Source organism: Typopeltis vanoorti, chromosome 15 (genome assembly GCF_054136105.1).
Source record: "Typopeltis vanoorti isolate ZY-2024b chromosome 15, IOZ_Tvanoo_1.0, whole genome shotgun sequence".
Taxonomy (NCBI): domain Eukaryota; kingdom Metazoa; phylum Arthropoda; class Arachnida; order Uropygi; family Thelyphonidae; genus Typopeltis; species Typopeltis vanoorti.
The window spans coordinates 82966881-82986978 of record NC_143563.1 but is presented as its reverse complement, the minus strand read 5'-3'; the positions used below and the strand labels follow the sequence as shown (position 1 = coordinate 82986978).

Sequence of the window (20098 nt, the reverse complement as noted above, 5' to 3'; positions counted from 1 at the left end):
TCAGTTGACTTCCTACCATACCAGCTTTGTTGATTCTGTTGTCTATTTTCATATTTAATTTACCATCTTCATAGCTAAGTAGCTGAAATGTTATACATGTTCTATAGGTTCTCCATTCACAATGCAGTTTCACTGTTTCTGCCTATTTTCATTGTCTTGGTTTTCACTTTAGTCAGGGAATCTTGCGGACTTCTAGCGGATTTATTTAGAAGTATAACATCATCTGCATAAAACAAAGAGATGAGATTAACAACTCCAATTTTGATATCAGGTTTAATATCACTTTCCTTCATAATGTGATCCATATAGATAATGAATAACAGAAGGGATAATGTACATCCTTGTCTGACACAGATTTAACATTAAACCACCTTCTGTACTTCCTTCAATTCTAACTGCTGACTTACAAATAAAGACTAAGTATTGCTTGATGTAATGCCCCATTGACACCATTTAACTATAGCGTTTCAAATAACTTCACTCTTGGCACCTTGTCATATGCCTTTTGCAGGTCTACCAAACTTAAATACGGATCTTTGTTATATTCCCATGATTTCTCAACTATTTGTCATAAAGTGAAAATCTGATCCTGACAGCCTCTATCTGGCTTGAATCCAGCCTGTTCTTCGCCAAGCTTCTCTTCCACAATCCTTCTCAGCCATTTCTCAAGTATACTTGCATATATCTTACCAGGAACACTCAGTTGAGAAATACCTCTGTAATTCTCACATTCAGTTTTATTTCCCTTTTTATATATGGATACTATGAGAGTTCTACTCCAGTCATCTGGAATTCGTCCCTCTTTCCAGACCTTCTGAACTATGCAGTGCAGCCACTGTAAGACTTTTATACCTCCATACTTCAGCATTTCTGGTCGAATATCATCTACTCCTGCTGCCTTTCCACATTTTGGGCTTTTGATGGCTTCAAGTATGGATATGTATTCCTGACTGCATGCCTGGTCACTGTTTTTTACCACTGTGCTGTCATCACTGCTTGTTCCATTTAGCAATTTTTCGAAGTAATTACTCCATACTTCAATGATATCCCCCCCCCTCCCCGTTTTCATGTCACCTTTATCATTTCTAACTCCTTTTACAGCACTCTCCTCTATTTTTAAGCTTCTTCAACAACCTCCAGAATATCTTACCACCTTCTTGATATTTATTTTCTATGTTCTTGCCAAAGTCCTCCATTACTTTTGTTTAGCTAGTTTTACACAGTGTTTAGCTTTCTTACATTTGTCTCTGTATTCTCTAAGAACACAAGCTGACTTATTTGTCAGGAACTTTTGATATGCTTTCTTCTTTTCTTTCACTGCCTCTTTAACTTTTTCTGTCCACCATGCAGTTCTGATTTTTCTATCTTTACCAACAACCTCACCACATGCCTCTCTGGCTGAATCAGGCAATGTTTTCTTCAGAGCTTGCCATTGAATCTCGAAGGTTTGGTTCCTGTTCTCCAACTCTTTCATTTTTACTTGAATAATGTTTGTGTATTTTAGTCTACAGTTAACATCTGAGAGCTGCTCAACTTATATTCTGTTTAAAACTTTCGTACATGTTCTTCTTTTTAATATGAAATTCAATTTTATCCTGCTCAAGACTAAATGGTGATCACTTCCAATTTCAAATCCTCTATACTCTGGTGTGCTGCGCCAGGGAGAAAACATCACTATCAACAATAACCAATGAGACTTTTCTTATTCCTTGCCTCTTCTCTCCATGTGAATTTATGCACCTTTTTATATTGGAACATTGTGTTAGTAATAACCAGTCCATGTCCTGAGCAGAAATCCAGCAGGTATTTGGCATTATTATTAGCTTTGCTCTTTTCTCCAAATTTTCCCAATATATTTTTGTATGTCTGACAATCATTTCCTACTCTGCTATTTAGAACCTCAACAATGACCATCTTTTCCTTTTTCATTGTGTCAGTTGTTTTCTCTAAAGCCTCAAAAAATTCCTCCACTTCTACCTTAGTAGAACCTTCTGTGGGACCATAGGCATAAATAAGTCTCATTGTCCAGTTCACTATTCTCAAATTTGCCCACATCATTCTACTTGAGACTGCCTGCCATTCAATAAGATTGGCTGCATATTTAGTGTTGAACATGGCTATTCCTTCTTTTCCTTGATTGGCATTGCGTGAATATAACATTTTGTATTTATTGCTCAGAAAGATCTCACCAGTTTTTATCTTTTTTGTTTGTCACCCCAATTATGTCGATCTGGTAATTATCCAGTTCCTCAGCTAGTTCCATTTCTTTGCTGTTCAGGCTTCTTATGTTGATAGTATAGATTTTGAACTCTTGTGATGTTGAGTTGGGGTGTGCTTTCAGATTTGATCCAGTAGCTGACTTTTCGCTGTTCGCCCTGGTTCCCAGATGAAAACAACGGGGGCCTTGTTTAACCAGGCACTGCCCCAGCATGAAATTTTTTCATGTTGTACCATCATGTTTATTTTTAATTAATAAATAAATATATATATAACTCGCATCCTGCTTATAATAAATATCTTTACTTTCCTTACAATTATCTTCATCAACAGCTTCAGTCTGCTACTGCTGGACAAATGCCTCTTCATGCTTCTTCCATTCTGGCCAAACTTGTGCATCTCTCCACCATAAATGTCCATAATGTCTTTTTATCTCATCCAATCTTACCATTGGTCTACTTAGTTTCAGATAACCTGTTCTTTGTGGTGTTCATTTTGTTGCTCTCCTTGTCCCTCTGTTGTCAGACATTCTCATCATATATGTTAAAGATACCAAGAAATTTTATACTTGGTTTTAATCCTTAGTAAAGGACTGGTTGGTAGTGACCCTTCCCATTATGCATTGTATTATACACATCCGAAAGGGGGAGGTGCTTTGCTTTACATACTAAAGCCAGCGAAATGAAGTCGTTAGCCTTTATATACAAATAACTCAGACCTGAATATATTTCATGCACAAAACTTTGTTTTGCTTCCTTGGGAAAAGGATTAAAATCAAGTAAGATATAAAATTTCTTGGTATTTTTAATGTATAATAAACCCAAGGTAAAAAAAACTTTCTACATTCTCATCATATGGCCCCCATTGCTATGTGTTGCCTTTTATTCAGTCCTCTTTTCTCCTAGTATTTGGTTTTTTCATACCAAAGAATTTTGGTGAGATAATCTCCCTGTCTGACCCTTCTTATTTCAATTTCTCTTCCATTTAAATTTATCACTGCTGAACTTTTCTCATTCATATATGAGTTAATATGTTAATACAGATATCGTCTATTCCTATATGTTTTATAGCTTCAAGCATTTTACATAATCCATGGGAACCAAAGAAATTGGTGTATTATATTCTTTTGTTTTTTCCTGTACTTGATTTCAGAAGGATGTTCTGAAACCTGCCTGCTCTTCTGATTGATGGCAATTTAATATATTGTTTATTCAGCCATCTAAAATTTTTTATAAAAAGCTGATGAAGGACTTGGAGAAGGTTTATAGGTCTCCAATTTCTTATGTCAGTTTTATCACTTTTCTTATATAAGATGATTTTTCCAGTATTCAATATACAATTCTGCTAGTTTTATATTCAAGAGAGCCCTCTTTTTTTTTTTATTAGTATTCCATCAAATCCAGGTTTTTGTAAATGCATGTTTTCTTCATCTTTGACTGCATATTCATTATAGTTTCTAGTTTCCTTTTCTCTATTGTTGTTCTCTATTTCTTTCCTATTTTGTATATAATTCTTGATAAAATTTAGCTGTAATCTCCCAACATAGTTCTGTGTAGTATCCTGTTTTCATCTTTTACACCTGTCATAAAAAGATTACCTGTATTATTAAGAAGTTTTCTTTATATGCTTGTTATTTTCTATTGCTGTCCTTATAATTTTTGTCTTGAAATGCCTGTCTTTTAGCTTATTGTTTTGCAGAGTTCAGTATAGTTGTTTCTTATACTATGAACATCCTGTTTCATGTTTCTTCTTTTTTCTATTAGGTCTTTAGTATCCTTTTTTTAATTTATCTATTTTTACTCATTTTGAATTCCCAGGTAAATTTTCAGCATTCGTTATTTTACATTTTGTTAGAATACTTGTTGAAATTTTCAGTATTTGAAATTGGGTCAATTTTTTAATGTTTTTCTAAAACTTGGAATTCTTTTTTTTTCCCTATATTTCTAAGATGTTTCTGGTTTTCTTTTCTTTTTTTTTTTTTTAATCAGTTTTTGCCTTTCCATTCCTAGATTTATTGCTATTTTGCTTAACCTTACTTTATAATATTTGTCTTGCACCATATATGATTTATCTGTTCATATATAATCAATTTCATTCTTTTTAGTTCCATTCAAGTGTCTTGTCTGCAGGTCCATATATTTTGAAGTTTCTTTTTGAAAAAAATTATTCAGAAATCTAAAAAAATTATTTTTAGATTTCTTTCTCGTGCAAATTCCACAAACATTTTTTGTGGTCCGTATACCATTAATTCCCACAGATGCTTCATTAGGATTTTACTACCTTTGCATTGAAATCTCCCATCAAATTATTTTAAAAAATGTTTACCATTTTCTAGTAGATGATGTATTTAGGTATAAGCAAGTTCTGTTTCTTCATCTTTGTAGCTGCTTGTGAGGTAGATACTTTTGCACTAACCTTAGGTATATCTTTTTAGTCTTATTGTGACTTGTGACAGTATGTGATCTTAATATAGTCAGTGGGGAAATGCCATGATGGAGTTTCTTCTCCCTTCCCTCAGGTCTTGCACAGTTAGCATATATGTAGTAAATATTATGGTCTACTGCTTATATGTATATATATTCTATAAGCCACCAATGTATTGGTTTTATGTTTCATTGTTTCTTGTTATAATTAAAGAGAACACAGACTGGAAAAAGACAAGGAGGCGAATAGCTACAAAAACTGAGATGACATCTTTTGAAAAATATGCATCTAAAGCATTGCAGCAGTTAAATCATGCAGGTAACAAAATTGATGTTCCTGTTGTTTCGACATGTATATGTTTTTCAAGTGACTCGGAGAAAATAGAATAGGAACAAGATAATGTTCTGAAACATTGGAAAATGAAACATATAGTAAATATGCTAGTTTCAGGTATTTCCAAAATAGTTTCAAAAAGGACAGTATGTAACCCAGTAAAAGTTTTGATATTAGAACTGAATGGTAAATATATCATAACTGTTTATATATTTTAACATCAACCTACTTTTCTGTCATCAGTCGTTATCTTTTTCCTTCTCCCTGGAATTGTGAGCTAATTTTGACACTGTTGCTAATTTATGATAATTAATATGCTGTTATTTCTATGATTTGTATTTATTTTAAAAAATTTGATTATTTTATTGTGTAGTTCTATTAATATGAGATGTTACATTGGTTTTTGTGATCAGTGATGCTAAAATAAACCAGTGATTTGTCTTTTCTCCCAATTTTTTATTTTATTTCTTTAAAATTGTGGTGAAGGTATGATGTGAAAAGTAATAAAAATGGACATTTATCTCCATTTGAGAAACATAATTAGTTCTTCAATAATTCTTGGGATTATAAATCGCAGGAATTACAAAAAGTTGAGAGGCGTTTAAATGAGCTAGGGAGAAAAAGTATTGCTGCTTAATACATTTGGTATTAAGCAGCAAAATAAGAAACAACAAAGCATGGAAACAGGTAATTCAGGAAGCAACAAAAATCAGGTAAGTGACGTTTGTAAAAAGAAGGATGTTATATGGTACAGTGACTCTATAATAAAATATCTTTGGCTGGCGTTTACCAAATATCTTGCGAATACGATGTCTCTTATTTTGGACAAACTGGCCGTTCTTAGAATAAAAGAACATCAATATTATATTGATTATAACAAACCTCTGAAGTCTGGTCTGGTGCAGCACAGTATTGACTCTACTCATAGTGTCCAGTGGGATAAAACAGTTCTCCTTCATAGATGCAGATTCAAATATGAACGCTTATTCAAAGAAAGTTGTGAAACTATCTTACACCGACCGAATTTAAATAGAAATGACTGTATGTTTCTCTCAAAGATCTGGGAGACTTTTATCTTATGTAAAAAACCGTTTATCTTAATAGATTAAATTTGTTATTTCTATTATTTCCTAGCATGCGGTAACAATTGTATAGGTGATCCACCGAACATTTTGCTTGTATTCTATTCCTATTACTGTTACAGACACTGAAGATGTACTATTAATTTTGTATGAAATATCTATCTTTTTACTAATTAAATATATCACTGTGGTTTTTGCATGTTGCTTTATATTATTTATAATAAAATATTCTATTGTTCAGCGAGTTATAACTTCGAGTTTTTCCCAAAGCAAAAATTAAGAATATTAAGGAAGCAATTCAAAAACAGAAAAAGTAAAGTAAATGAGATTGTAATTGTAGTAGGTACTAACAACTTAACTAGTGATAAGTTCGGTATGAGAGAGGATACGAAAGGGTTGTTGGAAGAGTCGGAAAGTGAAAATTGTCAGTATTTACCTCGATATGATTAAAATGAATTAAGAAGGGCTACGATGGCAAATGATTCGATGTGTAGGCTGTGTAGAAGGAATGGATGCGAGTTTTTTGGATGTGTGGAGTGAGTTTAAGGGAAGATTGGATTTGTATAAGAGGGATGGCTTGCACCTGAATGCATTTGGTATCACAAGTCTTGAAAAATTAATAACTGGTATGAGACCTAACACAGAGTCAAGGAAACTAAATTATAGAGGGATGAATGGTGAGAATGTGAGTGTAAGAGCGACAATGTTATATAACTGTGATAATGATGGGAATGGGCTTTATCATGGAAATGTTGATGAGGAGAGAATCATTTTGACTTTGTTTATTCAGTTCAGACCCATTAAGGTGTCTACATGTATAAGGCACTAGAGAAGAATAAAGATCTGCAAGTTGTCACACTGTGTCATGCAGACAAGAGTATACAAAAGAACATGCAGGTAGATAGAAGTATCAGAAACAAAGAGGTAGTTTGTTGCCTTGGTCAATATACTGGGACCTCAGATTGTAGGCATTTGAGACCTGGCTATCAGAATCAGACATACTAACTGGTATTGAATATAAAGGGTACAGTACTTTTAGGAAGGATAAGAGAGGAGGGGGAGCATGCTGCTAATGATATCAAATGACTTGAATCCACTTAGAGTTGAGACCTATGATTGTTGTACTATTACTAACAGTATTTCATAATACTGTTAGTAATAGTACAGGCAGTGAGTTTGAAGCCATCTGGTGTGAGGTGGAATCTAACAAGATCAATTACATAGTGGGGCGTTGTTACAGACCTGGTGGATCCGTTGCTATTGGTGAAGAAATGCATCACCACATAGAAAAGATGAGCGTGAAAAGAGTAATCATAACAGAAGACTTTAATTATCCAAATATTGATTGGATAGCAGTAGAATCTCATGAGAAGAATGAAAATTAATTTATTGAACTGTTGCATGAAAACTTCCTCAAGCAGCATGTGATAGAAGGAACTCGAGGTCAAAGAGTGTTAGATTTTATTATAGTGTCAGAGGATCTTTCATGTAAAGATGTAACTATTCTGCCTCCAGTTGGTGACAGTGATCATGCAATACTCACTTCAGAAGTGACTGAGTTTATGAATGTTTCATTCTGAAAAGGTTACATGCTGAACTACAAAGCAGGAAATTATGACCAGCTAAGGAATATACCGAGTTCAGTGGAATGGAACTGGTTGCTGGATGGGAAGAATTTAAACAATACTTAAATGATGCAATATCAGAATGCATTATGAGAGTTCGAAGAATAAATAGGGTAGGAGTCAAATAGATGTGTAATCTTATTAAACAACAGATTTGTAAGAAAAGGATGACATTGAAGGAATACTATGTGCATAATGATAACGTACATTATGAAAATTATAAGCAGTGGGCTGGAATAGTCACAACTGTTGTATGGAAAGCAAAGTCTGAGTAAAAGAAACTGGCTCTGTGTGCTGAAGACAACCCCCAAGAATTCTGTCGATATGCCACAAGTAAAAGAAAGAATGAATATCAAAGAATAACTCTTCTAAATCCAGATGGTGTGAGGGTTGCAGATGCAGAAGAGGTTGTTTAGTTAATGAGTGCCCATTTTGTTAAAAGCTATCAACCTGGTGGACGCAACATTGAGCTCACTGTTACCTCTTCACTAGATGAAACAGGTGTGTGAGGCCAAGGTATTAGAGCTGTTGCACAAATTGAATAAGAATTCAGCAGTAGGGACTGATGGAATATCAGCATGTGTTCTAAAAGAGTGTTCAGCTGAACTGGACATTCCTTTGACCAGGATGTTTAATATGAGTCTCAGAACAGGGAACATTCTGTAGGAATGGAAGGAATGTGTGGTAATTCCATTGCACAAGGGTGCTGCAAAGACCGATGTATCCCACTATCGACCAATTAGTATCTCAGGTGTGGTGGTGAAGATTTTGGAAAAATTGGTTAGGGCCTGCATTCAGAAATGGGTTGACAGTGAATCTCTACTTTGTAATGAACAACATGGGTTTACCAAGGGACAGGCATGTTTTAGCAACTTGCTGACATTCTATAACAATGTTACCATTGAACTAGACAAGGGGAATGAATACACAATGATACTTTTGGATTTTGCTAAAGCTTTTAACAGAATACAGCATGACAGACTGTTGCATAAATTGGAGAATATGGGTTTGGGTTATAGATATTAGCATGAATAAAATGGCTGATGGACTGACAGATATCAAAAAGTGGTTTACGGATAATGTGAGTCTGCAGGATTTAAGGTGACCAGTGGTTACCACAAGGATCAGTGCTTGGTCCACTGTTATTCAGTCTGTACATTAATGATATTTGGAAGGGTTTGACAAGCGACATACAGCCATTTGCTGATGATGCAAAGATAGGCATGGTAATCAGGAATGCTGCTGATATGCAGTACTTACAGATTGATTTTAATAGGCTGGAATTGTGGGCATGGGAAAACGAATGTCAGTTCAGTGTCAGTAAATGTGAAGTCATTCACTTCAACGTAATTAGGTATCCAATGTCATATTATAATGGTTGGGATTATGCTAGAAGAAGCTGATGAGACTAGGGATCTTGGAATATTAGTAGATAGAAAGTTGTAGTTCAGCATCTGTGTAGCAAAGATTGCAAATACAACTCAAAAGAAAATTGTAATGCTGAAATGAACATTCACATGTAAAGATATGGATGTCATTTTGCCTGTTTACAAGACCTTGATGAGTCCTCACTTGGACTATTATGCACAGGTCTGGTCTCCTGGTTTCTGTTGTAATTCTGATATAGTGGAGGGAGAATTAAAAATGACATCAGGATTGTGGAATACTGATTATGAAGACAGATTGAGAATTTGTAGACACTAGCAAACAGGAGAAAGAGGGGTGATATGATTGAGACTTGCATACTTCTGAAACGGTCATACAGGATTTTCATTGATAGAATTTTTCAATTTATGGAGGGTGGGGAAAGGACAGCAGGACATCCTTGGAAGCTGAGAATGAATGCCTCTAAGAAGGGGGTGGGGGCTAGATTTTTCTCTCATGAGGTGGTGTATGATTGGAATGGATAGCCATTGGATATTGTGCGTGCAAGCAGTGTGAATGAATTGAAGAATAAGTATGATAGCTGGTGTGTGTGTGTAGTATGTGGCATCCCTCAATGAGTCCCTGATTCCCCTGGAGTCAGGGGAATCAGGGACTTTTAATAATAATAAAAATTGATATATCGGAAGGATGAGAGTTAAATATCTAGTGTTCTTATTCATTCTGAGAAACTTCACATATGTTGGTAGCAAACTGAGTTTTTCTTAGGATGTAATAGAACAGTGAAGGCAGTGGCATTTTTTAGACATGTTTATCACATTTAATGACCAAAATGAAAATCTTTCATCAAGTACTTTATTTATAATCATACTGAAATATTGTATGTTTACTATCCCAAAACTGTATTGTTCATATTAGTGCTTTTCTGTAAGTTATTCAAATGATTTTTGTCTTTACTAATTAAATTGTGAACGAAAGTGACAAACCACTATTTAATATATAGGCACCTATGCATTATAAATATAATTACTTTGCATATATCATCATCATCTTCTCTTTTTTTTATCAAACTATTATAAGCTTTTTTAAACAAGAATAATTGTAAAATTTTTTCCTTACTTAAATACTGTGCATGGGTATTATCAGTTATAAATTGTTCATTGTGGCAGTTACTATCTAGCTGTACGAATTTTATGAATGAACATGCTTGGTATATAATTTTATTTTGATATTAAAAAAAATGGCAGTGTTATATCACATCAAAAAAGTTGTCAGTTGTGAAATATTCTGAAGGTCTTGGCAACTGTCAGTAGGTTGACATTTTGGCAGCAAGGCAAAACAGTTGTTTGATGCCAAGATGGCAGGAAAGAGACCAGAAGGAAAAACAAAGTTTGGTGGATTGATTCAGCCAGAAGTGCCTTAGAAGCATGAAATGTTATATACAACAATATTGCTATGGTGACAAGTAATAGACTAATTTGGAGGAAAATTGTTGATAGGAGATTACTGATGATGTGAACTTAATCATGTATTGCCATCGTAGTAGCCTGAACACCGCTTCAGGATGCATATCAGGAAATTGAGGATATGTAGGATTCAGTTCAGTTGGCTTGAACCATCTTTTGTGGCTATTAGACTAAGTTTTGAATAATCCAGTAAAGGATGTTGTCCATAGAAAATGGAATGCATGGTTAAGTAATAGTAAACATGCATCATGGTTGGGAGGTACATGCATCAACCTACTTGGTGATGTTGCTGAATTGGTGTTCTCAGCACAGAATGAATTGGACTCAGTAATCAGGGCATGGCTCTTGGTAAGTACTGCATTTTAAGTGAACCTTATCAGTATTGATGTTACACAGTGCTACATAGGAGGGACTTTTGACAACCGAAGATGATGGCGAAAAACAAAAGTATTGAGCCAGATTGATTATAAATATAAGTTAAATAATTAATGTTGTTCTTCTGCATGTAAACAACAGCTAAAACTATATATGATTTTAGTTTGTGAAAAAGTGACACAATTAGAGTATCTTGGAATTGATCAAGGAGTAAGACAGGGATATAGTCTGTCTCTTCCGCTATAATTTGTGTGTGTGTTGAACAAATTATAAAAATATGAAAAAAATAAAAACAATTAAACAAGATAATCAGTAAATCATCAGATGATTAAGATAATGAAGATAACTCTTAAAAAATCAGTTATGAATTGAATAAAATAAGCCAACAATGCAATGTCATCATCATCATCATCAAATTCCTGATATGTACCCTCAAGGGGTGTACAGGATATGATAGTACTACATGAAAAAAATTACATCATTATTAATTTCCTATCTACAATTTTCCTCCAAATCATTCTGTTACTTGTCAACACTCCAATATTATCAGATCTTATATTTCTATCGTCTAAAGCACTTTGTACCGTATCAATCCACCTATATCTTGGTCTTCCTCTCGGTCGTTTTCCTGCCAACCTGGCAGAGAACACTTGTTTTGCTAATCTTTCCTCGCCCATTCTGTTTAAGTGACCATACCACCTGAGATTAGCTCTGCTAACGCATTCCTGGATGCAGACAATGTCAAGTTCTTTCCTAATATCCTCGTTTTTAATATGATACTGCCATTGATGCCATCTGTTCACGCCTATAATCTTTCTCAGGACTCTCATATCTGCAGTCTCTAGTCTTTGGTCAAGTGTTTTACTTCTGACCCAGCTCTCAGATCCATAAGTTAAAACTGGTTTGAACACTGTCTTGTATACAGCTAATTTAGTGTTCCGACTAATTTCTCTCTTATTCCATATGAATTTATTCAATTGACTTCCCACCATACCAGCTTTGCTGATTCTGTTGTCTATTTCTATATTTAATTTACCATCTTCAGTAAAAATCGTGCCTAAATAGCTGAAATGTTTTACTTGTTCCACAGGTTCTCCATTCACAACACAGTTGACATTTTCAATAATTCTGCCTATTTTCATTGTCTTTGTCTTTTTATTGCTGACCTTCATGCCATATCTATTACAAGAGCTATTCAATTTAGTCAGAGAATCTTGCAGACTTGTAGCGGATTTATTTAGAAGTATAACATCATCCGCATAAAGCAAAGAGCTGACATTAACATCTCCAATTTTGATATCATGTTTAATACCACTTTCCTTCATAATGTGATCCATATAGATAATGAATAACAGAGGGGATAATGTACATCCTTGTCTCACATCAGATTTAACATTAAACCATCTTCCTGTACTTCCTTCAATTCGAACTGCTGACTTACAACTCAAATAAAGACTAAGTATTGCTTGATATAATGTCCCATTGACACCATATAACTGCATCGTATTGAATAGCTTCTCTCTTGGCACCTTGTCATATGCCTTTTCCAGATCGACAAAACTTAAATACAGATCTTTGTTATATTCCCATGCTTTCTCGACTATTTGTCGTAAAGTGAAGATCTGATCCTGACAGCCTCTATTTGGCCTGAATCCAGCTTGTTCTTCACCAAGCTTTTCTTCCACAATTCTTCTCAACCGTTTCTCAAGTATACTTGCATAGATCTTGCCAGGAACACTAAGTAGGGAAATACCTCTGTAATTCTCACATGCAGTTTTATTTCCCTTTTTATATATGGGTACTATGAGAGCTCTACTCCAATCATCGGGAATTCGTCCCTCTGTCCAGGCTTTCTGAACTATGCAGTGCAGCCACTGTAAGACTCTTATACCACCATACTTCAGCATTTCTGGTCGAATATCATCTACTCCTGCTGCCTTTCCACATTTCAAGCCTTTGATGGCTTTTTCTACTTCAAGTATGGATATGTATTCCTGACTGCATGCCTGGTCAGTGTTTTTTACCACTGTGCTGTTATCACTGCTTGTTTCATTTAGCAGTTTTTCAAAGTAATTACTCCATACTTCAAGAATATCTTTTTCTCCCGTTTTCATGTCACCTTTATCATCTCTAATTCCTTTTATAGCACTCTTTCCTCCATTCTTAAGCTTCTTCAACAACCTCCAGAATATTTTGCCACCTTCTTGATATTTATTTTCTATATTCTTGCCAAAGTCCTCCCATGACTTTTGTTTAGCTAGTTTTACAGAGTGTTTAGCATTCTTGCATTTGTCTCTATATTCTCTAAGAGCACAAGCTGACTTATTTGACAGGAACTTTTGGTATGCTTTCTTCTTTTCCTTCACTGCCTCTTTAACCTCCTGTGTCCACCAAGGAGTTCTGATTTTTTTATCCTTACAAACAACCTCACCACATGCCTCTCTGGCAGAATCAATCAATGTTTTCTTCAGAGTTTGCCACTGAATCTCCAAGGTTTGATTCCTGTTCTCAAACTCTTTCATTTTTCCTTCAATAATCTTTGTGTATTTTAGTCTACAGCTCACATCTGAGAGCTGCTCAACTTTTATTCGCTTTAAAACTTTCTTACATGTTATTCTTTTCAATATGAAATTCAATTTTATCCTGCTCAAGACTAAATAGTGATCACTTCCAATTTCAAATCCTCTGTACACTCTGGTGTCCTGCACCAGGGAGAAAACATCACTATCAACAATAACATAGTCAATGAGACTTTTCTTATTCCTTGCCTCTTCTCTCCATGTGAATTTGTGCACATTTTTATGTTGGAACATGGTGTTAGTAATAACCAGTCCATGTCCTGAGCAGAAATCCAACAGATATTTGCCATTATTATTAGCTTTGCTCTTTTCTCCAAATTTTCCCAAAATATTTTTGTATGTCTCACAATCATTTCCTACTCTGCTATTTAGATCCCCAACAAGGACCAACTTTTCATTTTTCATTGTGTCAGTTGCTTTTTCTAAAGCCTCAAAAAATTCCTCCACTTCTACCTTAGTAGAACCTTCTGTGGGACCATAGGCACAAATAAGTCTCATTGTCCAGTTCCCCATTCTCATATTTGCCCACATTACTCTACTTGAGACTGACTGCCATTCAAGAAGATTAGCCTCGTATTTTGTGTTGAATACTATGGCTACTCCTTCTTTTCCTTGATTGTCATTGCCTGAATATAACATTTTGTATTTATTGCTCAGAAAGATCTCACCAGTTATTGTCTTTTTTTGTTTCAGTCACCCCTATTATATCGATCTGGTACTTATCTAATTCCTCAGCTAGCTCCATTTCTTTGCCATTCAGGCTTCTTACGTTGATTGTACCGATCTTTAACTCTGGTGATGTTGAGTTGGGGTTTATTTTCAGATTTGTTCCAGTAGCTGACTTTTCGCTGTTCGCCCTGGTTCCCTGGCTAAAACAACGGGGGCCTTGTTTAACCGGGCGACGCCCCAGCCGGCATGAAATTTTGTCATGTTGTACCATCATTCTATATTTTGGTTTAACCAATAAGAATACAATTTGGTCGGCTAAATCCCAAATTGCCAGCCCATCCTCGTCCGTTCAGTATCCAAGTAGATACCCAACAGGGTGCACCACGAGAAGGTGAGGATTGGACATTAGGTCAGAAGCCCTGGTCGGTTCTCCGCATTCCTTTAAAGGCTATGTGGAGGTCTCCTCTCAGTTATACAGCTTTGACCCTTAAGCACCCCACAATGCAATGTATAGCTTAATAATCATTTAAAGACAGAAATCAAAGTAGGTTAAAAGTAGTCATAAAAGATTAAATAGTAGAAAAAGAACAAATGATGTGATTTTGTTATTTGGGTTGCATGATGTAGATGTCAGAAAATGTCTAAATTCCAAAAAAATCTAGGGAACAAATTAAAAAAATCAGTGAATGAAAAAACAAGATGAAAACCCAGCTTATGCTGATTTCACTCTTACATTGCTCAAAAGTATGGAGAGCCAATGAGAAAGATTAAAGTCAAATAGAAGCATCATTAGAAATGAAGTACAAAATTAGATGTTTATAGCTTAAATGGTTGGGGGGGTGCAAGGCATACAAAGGGAAATGAAAAGGCATTTTGCAGAATGAAACATATTGACTACAATAAGAAGAGGATAAATATATATATATATATATTATCAAATGGGAAAAAAGAGAAAAGTAGACCAATTTTAAGGTGAATTAGTGAAGCCAGAACAAGTAAATGTATAATCTTGGATGGGAAAAAGGAGAGCATCTGGAAATGTACAAATGCTAATATTTTGCAGTACACAAATACAAAACAGAACACAGAAAAATTTTTAATCCATCCATCAGTGAGGAAGTAAGCTTCATTTAAGTCAGATCAAGGCTATGCTATTTCTTGAATTGGGTAGGGGAGAGAGAGAGAGAGAAGTGTGAATTCTGCATGAGAAAAATGTTCTCTCTTAAAAAACCAAAATTAATAAAGAGAAAGAGATTGCTTTGTTTTTTCTCAGTGTGATTCAGTGTATCTAATGACTCAGTTTTCATTTTCCTTTGTCACTGTGTTTGCCATGATGATGCTAGAAATCAATTACTTGAGAAAACTTAATCTTCTACTTAGAGATCATACTACATACAGAAGCACTGATAAAGACCCAACTCAATCACAAATCAATAAACTCAGCAATCTCTTAGATGATGTTCATTCATGGAATGAAAACCATAAAAAGGCTAAAAGTTCATCATGTTTTTCCTCTTAGACTTCCTAAATTACATAAAGAAAATGTTCCATTAAGACCTAAAATGAATTGCATAGAATGTCTAACTTATTAACTCTCAAGATTCTTATCTTATCTTCTCATTGCATTTAGAGGAAACTCTGCTTTTTTGATAAAAAAAACTCAATAGATTCCAAGCATAAAATTTCAGTATTATTTTTACAACCTACAGATCTTCTAGTAAATTTTGATGTAGTCCCACTCTTTAAAAAACATCCCTCTGTCTGATACAGTTGAATTACTTCATAATATTTTTCCTGATGTTGTAAATTTGACTTTGTTGTTAATTTAGGATATTTCAGTTGTCAGAACGAATTATGCAAGCAGATAGCAGAAACAGATATGGGTCTCCCATTTCCCTTACTTATGGAACATTATGAACAATGTATTTTTGATGTTTTTGCTGTGAAACCCCTCTGTCTGATTGTCATGAATTTCTTGAGAAACTTAATTCAGTAAATCCAAGAGTGAAATTTACCCTAGAAGTAGAAGGTAACAACTGTCTGGATGTTCTAGATGTTCTCATTCTATGTTAACCATATGGCATCTACAGTTTTCAGTGTAAAGATGTTCTGAACAAGGAATTACCTATTATTGATAACTTTTGATATTGATAGAATTATAACCATTCTAATAGTTATAATACAAAAACTATCAATAAAATAATCAGTAATCATGGCATTCATCTTAATCCTCCTCCAGAGAAGTTTCCAAAATTTTCTTCCATATGTTAATGGACTTTAAGAAATAAAAGCAAAACTTTTTTGTCAGATTAACCTCCAATTCTCTTTCCATCCAGTTCATAAACATTTTTTTTCTTTATCTTTTATGATAGATAGACTGGTTGTTCTTCACAAATTAGTCTTGAAGAGCATGAGGAATATATTTCACTTAAGGAGCCAATAAATCCAGTTTAGTAAGCAATGCCTTGTCTACAATATTCAGTGAAACAATACTAAAGTTCTAAGCAAAAGCTATTTTCTTCTGGGAAAAACTGTACAAAGAAAGCTGGGAAGCACACATTCATAATCCCAACCTTAACAGAAACAATTGCTTTAAACTTTCCCTTTTGGGAAGTTATTCTAACTAATCACTATTCATGTGTTTCAGAACTTGTAATTAATTATTTAAATTTAAAAATATTTCATTAATTATTTTATTTCCTGATTTCTATTAATGCAGATGGAGTTTTATTCCCTTGCAGTTGATAGTGCATATAATATCATGCACTTTCAATTTAATTGTTGTTTTATCTCTCTCTCTCTCTTTTTTGTGGTTATCTTCTGTATTGAAAATTCTCCAAATAAACTTTTACATAAGTGACTTCTATCATTAATTAGTATTATAATTTCCTTCTTCTGAACTAAACATTTGCATTGAAACAGTTCTTATCAGTTCTTATTGGTATGGAATTATTTATTCCTTTAGTTCTCCTTAAATTTTTATCCCTTATTTAGCATAGTACTCTAATGCTTACTAAATAACTTACGGAAATTACAACATACAATAGAATATACATTAAATTAAATTTTAATATATTTCCAATATTTTGGCAACGTCACGTTACTATCTTCAAAGGAACTTACAATAAAGACGTGCATGCAGGCACTAAACACAGTAAATGAGAAACGAAGCGAGGAAGCTATGGTTTTCCTAAAAGTCCTGATGGTGCCCCCTAGCGAGCTGTGTAGGTATTCTTGACTGTTGGGCTGAAGGTCTCCTGATGTAAGCCTCCCAAATTTGGGGCAGTCTCATGCAACCAAATTTTTTGAGGTTTGGCATGTTTCTTAAGGCTGAAGCTGATTCCATGAATAGTCTTTCAAATTTAAACTTGCTACGGTGTACTGTTGTGGCTTTCTTCCACCGTATTCTGTGGCATGTATCCAGAGCATGGTCTGCAAAACCAGAATGGCTGTACTGGTGAAACCGGATGTAGCCCTTGTGTTCTGATATTCGCTGTCCTGTCTGTTTCACCAAAGTAGGACAACTTACAGCTGCAAGGGACCTGGTATGCACCAGGTAGGTCTAGGGGGGGGGGGGAATGGATGGTCTTTAGTGGAGCAGATAAGGGATGCCAATTTTTTATATGGTCTGTAACAAGAGGTCAAGTCATGTTTTTTTAGGATTTTTGTAATTTTTTCCGAGGTGCCTTGGATGTATGGAATGGTGATGGATTTAGAGTAATCCTTGTTGTGAGGGGGCGGGGGGGTTGGTTTACCGGTTTCAATGTTTTTTGGATTTTTTTTGTTGGGGGGGGGGTAGCCATTGGCTGAGAAAGTATTGAGGATGTGATTTAGTCCCCTCCCCTCACATTTGAAAGACTATTCATGGAATCAGCCTCAGCCCTAAGAAACATGCCAAACCTCAACAAATTTGGTTGCATGAGACTGTCCCAAATAGATAGCCTTACATATCTGCCCATGGTGAGATTCAAACCCACAGCCTCTTGGCTCGAGAGTGGACACGCTAACCACTCAGCCAACCAGGCTGGCTTTTTCATTCATCATTCGTTGTTTTCATTAATCAACTAAAAATTCTCACTTCTCACAGAAGAGCAGACAAGTTTGTTTTGAGCCCTGCACATATTAAAGTGTTTATTTTATACAATTACCAAGAAAAGCAAGTTGAAACTGTTGATTCTCTACATCTTTTTTTTTATTATTTGGCAAAGAAAACTTTCATGCATAAAAAAAAATTATAAAATCACTGTACAAGTAACCCTCGTATAATGCAGTCTACAAATTGTGGTATCCCTTGTTCAGTGCGGTTTCGATATAACGCAGTCTACAATTTCTAGTAACCCTTCATTTATTTTTTCATATTTTTCACCGCGGGACTTAAAATTCAAATTTTATCTTCGTTAAATTTGTGTCTGCCCATATCGTGCAAGTAGTTATAAGTATCGAATAATTTAGTTTTATTGTATCACTGAATACAATAAGGTACTGTACAGAGGGCTTTTGCAGTCTGTCATTCTCAACAAATAGTACAATTAGAGACAGATGGAATAAAAATGGCGCTAACTAATAAATCACATGTCCCCTCTCACAGAAACTACGCTGTATAGACTTGAGCAAAACCATATGTTGCACCGAAACACAGTACCTAACTAAAAACTATTGTCCAATTTTTCAATTATGAAATAAGTGTTTTTTTATTGCATTTGAAATTCTCAATGTCATTATGACAGATCACAAAGGCTAACTTAAAATGAAAGACTACCAAGAATTGAAACATGCCATATAATGAATGTGTGAGTTCACCTGCCACCTCAAATGCAAACATGAAGCCATAAAATTCAACCAAGGGTTGAAACGTTTGTGTGAGTTGAGCCAGTCAGTAATGAGAAGTTCCATCGGAACGATAAATGACACCCTGTTGTGAATGTGTTAAAACCGATAGGAAATGTTGTTATGACAGTTTCAGATGTTATGGAATTCGATTGAAGAGAATTAGCATTTCAACTCAACACTTGTCAGTTGCTTTTGTCTTTGGGGCGCGCGATCTTTTGTTAATGCTGCACCAAAACGTCTTTATAGCTGCTGTCTTGTGTAAAACAAAATTCAGCTTGTATGTATTGTAACAATTAAAAAAAAAACTTGAATAATTTATAAGTGTATAAAAGGATATCACCTGTAAATCGTTGATGTGCCATCTCTGGCATGAGCGCCATAGGTTTGCCATCTAGGATTTACTGTATAAAGTGTTTATTGTTGAAAATTGTCTTTATTTTCTGCCAGGAAAGCACATTTAAAATCATAAGTGTTATTCTCAAGCAGAGCAGTTTATTTTCTGGTGAGTTACATACATATGTAATGCTTTTTTTTTTTTATGTAAAAGTTTATTTTTATTGTAATGGCCACTAAAACTGCAACGAAAGGGAAAAACCATCATTGAAGAGGAAATTCATTTCTCTCGAAGAAAAAAATTAAAATCTTGGATCGGTTGAAAATTGGAGAAAAAACAGGAGTTGTTGCAAGGACTCTGAATTTAAATCAATCAACAATTCGAACAATCAAACAAAATGAACATAAAATCCGAGAAAGTGTTATTGCTGGGTCAATGGTAAGTGCAAAGCGCATTACTCGTTCGCAATATTCTAATAGAAAAAAAATGGAGAAATTTCTAATGATTTGGTAGAGGATTGCACTCAAAAGAAAATTCCTTTGGATGGACACCTTATTAAGCAAAAAGCTCTCAAAGTTTATAAACATTTAAAAGAACTTGATCAAGATTCTTCAGAAGAAATCTCTCAGCATGGATTTTCTGTCAGTAAGGGTTGTTTCGAAAACTTTAAAAAGGGGTTTTCTTTGTATAATCTTAAAATCCAGGGAGAATCAGCATCAGCAGATGTTGAAGCTGCCCTGAGCAGAATTCTTAAAAAATCATTCAAGAATGTGGTTTCAGT

The 20098-nt window shown here is 34.7% G+C and overlaps 1 protein-coding gene across 4 annotated transcripts in view; it reads left to right on the top strand.

Moving 5' to 3' along the window:
* Window positions 1-20098, top strand: part of LOC150098935 (methyltransferase-like protein 25B) — a 176423-nt gene that overhangs the window by 146558 nt on the left and 9767 nt on the right. For 3 of the 4 annotated variants that reach the window (XM_090405564.1, XM_090405566.1, XM_090405563.1), the window contains one exon: window positions 4855-4959. The exons of the other annotated variant lie outside the window; for it this stretch is intronic. In XM_090405564.1, the coding sequence (XP_090261690.1) occupies window positions 4855-4959 (105 nt within the window). The remainder of the gene's footprint in view (window positions 1-4854; window positions 4960-20098) is intronic. 4 annotated transcript variants of the gene reach the window in all.